At 49.1% G+C, this 6,784-nt stretch overlaps 1 protein-coding gene across 1 annotated transcript in view; it reads left to right on the top strand.

Annotated features, from left to right (window-relative positions):
• Positions 1-6,784, top strand: part of LOC119425634 (MAP7 domain-containing protein 1) — a gene marked incomplete at its 3' end in the record, with an annotated part of 36,507 nt that overhangs the window by 20,631 nt on the left and 9,092 nt on the right. The window contains 2 exon segments of the mRNA XM_037693170.1: positions 869-977; positions 1,389-1,493. Coding sequence (XP_037549098.1) covers positions 869-977; positions 1,389-1,493 — 214 coding nt within the window.

Genomic DNA, 6,784 nt, shown 5'->3' with positions numbered 1-6,784 from the left:
TGGTCAGGAGACTGTTGGTCAGGAGTCTGTTGGTCAGGAGACTGTTGGTTAGGAGTCTGTAAGTCAGGAGACTGTTGGTCAAGAGACTGTTGGTCAGGAGTCTGTTGGTAAGGAGCCTGTAAGTTTGGAGTCTGTTGGTCAGGAGACTGTTGATCAGGAATCTGTAGGTCAGGAGACTGTTAGTCAGGAGACTGTTAGTCTGGAGACTTTTGGTCTGGAGTGTGTTGGTCAGGAGTCTGTTGGTCGGGAGTCTCTTGGTCAGTAGTGTGTTGATCATGAGTCTGTTGGTCAGAAGTCTGTTGGTCAGAAGTGTGTTGGTTAGGAGTCTGATGGTCAGGAGTATCTTGGTCAGGAGTGTGCTGAACACGAGTCTGTTGGTCAGGAGTCTGTTGGTCAGGAGTTTCTTGGTCAGGAGTCGGTTGATTAGGAGTCTGTTGGTCAGGAGTCTGTTTTCAGGAGTGTGTTGATCACAAATCTTTTGGTCGAGTCTTGTTAGTCAGGAGTGTGTTGTTAGTAGTCTGTTGGTCAGGAGTCTGTTGATTAGGAGTCTTTTGGTCAGTAGTCTGTTGGTCACGAGTCTGTCAGTAAGGAGTCCGTTGGTCAGGAGTCTTTTGGTTAGGAGTCTGTTGGTCAGGAATATGTTGGTCAGGAGACTGTTGGTAAGGAGTCTGTTGGTTAGGAGTGTGTTGGTCAGGAGTGTGTTGGTCAGAAGTCTGTTGGTTAGGAGTCTGTCCTGACAGAGGGTTACTTAAGATGGTTTTAGAACACTCTGGTAAAACCAAACCTGATGACACAAAAAGCAGTATTGCTGAATCTCTGAAGAGCTTTTTCAACTCCGAGTTGACTTTTGACACATTTGTTCCCACAGGAGCGCTACGAAGCTGCAATCAAGAGGTCTACCAAGAAGACGTGGGCCGAGATCCGCCAGCAGAGGTGGTCTTGGGCCAGCGGACTCAACCAGACCTCCCGCAGAGAGAGTGAGTCTCACTATGGGCCCAGATACATGACACCCTCTCTAGCAACTCTGACTCACTGCTTCAGCTGTTGCAATGCCAGGAAATATCCTGTGACGAAGGTGTGGCACCTACTGACCCCCCCACCCCCGTCATTCCTTCTGTTAGTAGTGATGGTTCTTTAGTTCTGCACCAGAGGCTAATGACACCCCCGAATATGTGTGTTTCATCTCAGCTTAAGGTTTTTCCACCACCCCACCCCAAACCTTCCCCCCGCCTCCCTGTTTCCTAGAGCCTGAGTGAAACATTCAGAGAATGGCGCATGCCTGTTGACAGCTGTGATCCGGGCTGAGGGGGCCATGTCGGGCCCCAACTGGGCCTCCCCCCTGGCCCTCCTGTGAACAGTTGTTGTGTGTTGCGTTCTCTCTGGTGCAGGCAGATGCTCGGCCTCCACGGTCAACCTGCCGAGACAAGCGGACCCTGTCCTTAACAACCGGCTGTCCAAGTCCTCGGCCACGCTCTGGAACTCCCCCTGCAGAAGTAAGGACGAGCCGGCATCAGTGTCCACCAGACCCCGCCTCTTCATCCCTCTTCACACTCTGATCTGGCTTTCTTTGGCTCCTACGTGTTGTCTGTGGTGGCCTGCCTGCCTGCCTGTGGTCATCCCCCCGCTCACGCTGTCGGCCCGTGTGCATCGTGGGTTTTGATTTGAGTCCTTTTGCATTTTTGATCGGCCTTCTTCCACTTTAAACAAGTGGTTCCCGACCATGGTCCTTGAGGAACACCATCCTGTATGTTTTAGTTGTTCTATTTCATCCCTACTTGACCGCCAGAGGTGGTGCTTAAAGCACTGAATGATCATTCTTTCGCATGCGCAGGTCAAGTATTTTATGCCAACATAGTCACGTGTGACCCCCGGGACACCGGTGAGTCTATATAAGCATTTGACAACGGTAGCCCAGTCCCTTTCATCTTCTCGCATGCAGGTGGTAATAGGTTTACTTTTTCTGCTTGACGCTGGTAACCTCGAGACTACGGTCGGAGATGCGGGACTGCCTCACCCTCCAGAGGCTGCGCAAGCTGGTATCCTCTAAATGATTGTACTTCAACTGGTAAGTTATTTGTTTCTGTTGACCCAGCGGTAGCGCGTTCGCTAGCCGCATCGGGTTTCCTTATTGGCTGGAAGTACGTTTTTTAGCCGTTTTTTTTTCTTAGTTTACATCAAGCATTGCAGCCGCGCTCGTGCTTTCTTGTTTTCAGTTGCTGGTGTAGCAGCCGTGTTCGGCTTCGCCCCACCTTTACCTTTTCATGCTTGCGCTCATATTGTACAGCTGTGTCAGCTTGCTGTTTGTTACATTGTAGCCATTTTCGTGCCTGCCTCTCATTTACATAGTTACAGCCGTGTTCGGCTTGACTTTATTTTGTTACATTGCAGCCGTTTTTCGTGCTTGCATTTCCTTGAGTTGTACGGCCGTGTTCGGCTTGCCTTTTTTCATTAGTGCGGGCGTGTTTGTGCTTGCATTTTTTCATTATAGTGCAACCTTGTTCGCGCTTGCATTTTTTCATTATAGTGCAGCCGTGTTTGTGCTTGCATTTTTTCCTTATAGTGCAGCCGTGTTTGTGCTTGCATTTTTTCTTGAGTTGTGCAGCCGTGTTTGACTTGCCTCCCTTTCTTTAAATTGCAACTGTGTTCATGTTGCATTTTTTTATCTGTGGCTCTATGGCAGTCATAGCACTTCTGGCTGCTTTTATAAGCCAGCAGCTGGGGAACCCCTGGTGGCGTATTCTGCTCGACCGGGTTCCCTGGTCCATTCGCTCATTGACTCCAGCGTCAAGAGTGGCGTTTCCTGCTCGACCTGACGCTTCTAGTCCTGTGAGCCATAAGATGCTGGGAGAGCAGTGCTGCAGAGCCTGTTTGGCCCCTCTCCAGTTGGAGGATGGACATGATCTGTGCCCCCCTTGTTTGTGGCTGGATCATCTGAAGGAGGCCTTGACGGAAGCGGCCTGCCCCAATTGTTCTGTTTTGCCCTTGTCCCTGCGGGCAGCTCGTTTGGCTGGTTCTGAGATTGCAAGACAGCCTGTAAAGCGTGTGGCCCCAGAGGCCTTGGGGCCTACACGAAAAAGGACCAAGAAAAGCTCCAGGGGCTCAGAGGGACTATCTGGGGAAGTGGCCCATCTCACCTCTGAGCTGGAACAGATGAAGGTGCTGCTTGAGTCCCTTAGGGAAGGGGGCAATGCAGATCTGACTGGGGACCCTGACATGGGACAGAACATGGACTCAGGGGCCTCTGCTTTTGAAGAGGATGCAATCTCCCTGGCAGCATCTGGAATTGATTTTCAAGAGAAGTTTTCTTTAAATGTCCTTCTGCTAGGTCGTCCTTTATGGTGCCCCCTTCGGCTGAATACATAAAGGAGGTACATGCCTGCTGGATGGATACTAAGGCTTTCTCACGACCGACCGCAGATGGCAGGGCCCTGGCGGCCATGCAGGATGCGCTCAAGTTTGGCTTGGGCCATATGACTTTTGTCGAACCTGCCATAGTGTCCCTCATTGTGGCTCTGGATGAGGCTTTGAGGGCTAATGCCAGGTGCCCTCATCCTCAGTGCCGGGTCACAGATGACCTGCTCTGTAGAGCTTATGACTCGGGGTCTCGATTGGGGCGACTAGGTAACTTGCTGTCGCATTTGTTACTGGGCCTCTTGACCTCCTTGGAGGACTTGGCTGTTGATGCGCCTACTCAAGGCCTGATGGACGCTTCCCTTCATGCCTTTGCTCTTTTTCCAAAGGAGATTGGCCATGTGTTATCTACCTTTGTCCAGGCACGTCACCAGGTTTGTCTGGCACAGTCTCCCCTGACTGAACCCTGTAGGAGTACCCTAATGAGTCTTCCTGTGGTTCCTGGGGAGCTGTTTGGTTCTGCTGCACTTGTGGCCTTGGAACGTTCATCCCAAGCCACCCGTACTAGACAGCAATTGTCTGGCCTTCATTGTAGACGCTCTCGGTGTCCTGTTCGAAGTTCTTCTGTGTCCTCCTCACGCACTTATCTGGCCCCGCCTACACCCTACTCGTTTGGCCATGGCTTCAGCCAAACGAGTAGGTGAACTACATGCGTTGTCTGTTCACGAGCACTGTTGCCGTTGGAACCTGGCTGGTTCAGGTGGTACACTCTGGCCTAACGTAGAGTTCATCCCTAAGGTGGCCTCATTTGTGACTCACTCTCTGCCTCTCTAGCTTGCTCGCTTTGATGCAGATGGTGCTGACGATCCTCTCTGCCCTGTTCGGGCACTGGAAGCGTTCGTCAGACGGACAGCTTCTCTGCGGCAGTCTGATAATATGTTCATTTGCTATGAAGGGCCTCGCAAAGGGCAGGCCCTTTCAAAGCAGCACCTTGCACGCTGGATTGTGGACTTGGTGGAACAGACGTACACTCTGCAGGGCCACCAGCCACCTGTAGGGGTACGATGCCATTTCACCAGGAGCGTTAGCGTGTCATGGGCCGCTATGAATTCGGGTTACTGTACGGTTGCAGCAGCCTCCTGGTCATCCCCAAATACCTTTGCTAGGTTCTACAGGGTAAACCTGGCTGCCTTTCACCCGTTGGAGGGGATCCATTTCACAGCACCCATCATCTTCTCAGTAAGGTGGGCATACTTAAATTTTGTTTCTTCTTGTTGGTGTGATTCCTCAGGACTCTGTTGGCAATTGTCATCCAGTGCTTTAAGCACCTCCTCTGGCGGTCAGTAGAGATGAAATAGAACGAAAGTTACGACTGTAACTACGGTTCTATGAATCCCGGATGATTTCCAGAGTGTTCGGTCCCTCGGAATCATCGCATTTCGCGAGAAGATTAAGGGACTGGGCATCCTTTGTCACGTTCTTATATAGACTCAACGGTGTCCCGGGGGTCACACGTGACTATGTTGGCATAAAATACACGACCTGCGCATGTGCAAGAATGATCATTCAGTGCTTTAAGCACCGCCTCTGGCAGTCATCCGGGATTCATAGAACCGTAGTTACAGCGGTAACTTTCGTCTCCCTGCTTTGACTCACCTGATTTGAATGAGTGAGTGATTAGCAGGCTTCTGCAGAACTTGAGGAAGTAATTAAATCACTAAATCAGGTGTGCTTTAGCAGGAAACAATTGAAACATGCAGGATGGTCTTCCTCAGGGACCAGGGTTGGGAACCATGGCAGAGTCATCTTCTGTATGATATATTTTTGAATATGTTTAATAAAATCACATCTTTTCACTTTGACCCCCCCCCCCCCCCCGCTCCCCCTTCATTTAACTGTTGGTGACTTGTGGTGATGATATTTATATAGATGTCGGAAAATATCCACTGTGTTGGTATTTATGTATCAAATTACATAAACATTGTGTGTGTTCATGTTGCTAGCCCACATGCTGATTTAGCCGAAGCGTTTATTTTTAACGTGGTCGTACATGTTTTTATAACTTGATGAAATCCAGTGAATTAAATAAAAACATGTTTAAATATACTCTTTAGCATGCTACTGCTGTAGCACAGTTAAAGCATGAAAAGAGGCTCTCTGTGAGTATGTGAAGCTAAAGGCTAACTTTAGTATGCTAACAAGCTAGCACTGACAAAGCTAAAATTATATTTTATTTTTGAGAATGCTAACAATAATCACTTCTGACTTGACCTTAAAAAAACACCAATATTTAGTGGAAAATGACCAGTTACTATTATTATTATTACAGTTTAAAGGCTAAATAAACAGCTACAGCAGCTAGCTGGTTAGCATTTTGTTATGTAGCTCAGCAATAACTGCACACAAACGTAGATAGCATAAAATATATTATAGCTGTGTCCAATAAAAATAAAAAGCTACTGTAGATAATAATCCCTCACCGTGGAGGGACAAGGAGACTTGGAAACAGCTCCTCAACACTCATTCTTTCCAGGATCTGTCTCTCTGCTCCATCTCAGACAAGAAAAAAATCCTCCCTCTGTTCTTCTCCTCAGTGTGACTCCTCCACCTGAATATCTCGCACCAAAAACATTTAGGTTTACTTCATTCTCTGTTCAGCTCCTATCCTGAAAAACACTCATCTCCAGAACTACAAACACTAGCTGTCCAACCCCTCAGAGACGGAGACATCAGGTCAGATCTACAAACACTCATTGTCCAACTCCTCAGAGACGGGGACATAGGCAAGCTGCTTGTAGAAGGTGAACGTTGGTTAAACGGTCCATTGGACTCAATTCAGCAGCGCCGTGTCCAGATCAGGTTGTCCTTTCTGATGGTATCAGTACGATCAGCAGTGATGAGGGACCAAGACCAGGATGAGGACCAGGATCAGGCCTCGGATCAGGGTAAGGCTCAGACCGCAGCTGGTTCTCTGGAGAGGTTCTGCTCCGTGTTCCACGTCTTGTCTGTAGACCGCAGCAGAGACGGAGGGAGGGACACCACGGTAACCTAGCAACAGGAGGTGGAGGGACACTATGGTAGCCTAGCAACAGGAGGTGGTGAGGTCATAAAACATGTTGAGACGAGACCAGTGTCCTCCTCAACAAAAGTCTCCTCGTATCTCTGAAGACACCAGCAGGGCTGGGACTGCAGTGTCCTCATGTGAGACGGTGTCTGTCCTTCAGTTCTGTGTCCACCCGCTGATGTCCTGCAGTCTTGTGCAGATCCTGTTTATTATTATTTGTTTATTTATTTGTTTGTTTGTTTCTGAAAGGTTCTGGAAACAGATGTCTACAGTTGACTGGAGTTAGAAAATCTACTCAGAACCACAGCCTGGTGTCTGACCTGGTCCTGGTTCTGTTGTCTGACCCGGTCCTGGTCCTGTTGTCTGACC

The sequence above is a fragment of the Nematolebias whitei genome, chromosome 19, assembly GCF_014905685.2.
Source record: "Nematolebias whitei isolate Nwh7 chromosome 19, NemWhi1, whole genome shotgun sequence".
NCBI classification, from domain to species: domain Eukaryota; kingdom Metazoa; phylum Chordata; class Actinopteri; order Cyprinodontiformes; family Rivulidae; genus Nematolebias; species Nematolebias whitei.
The sequence above is the reverse complement of the archived record's forward strand: the minus strand, read 5'-3'. Positions and strand labels throughout refer to the sequence as shown.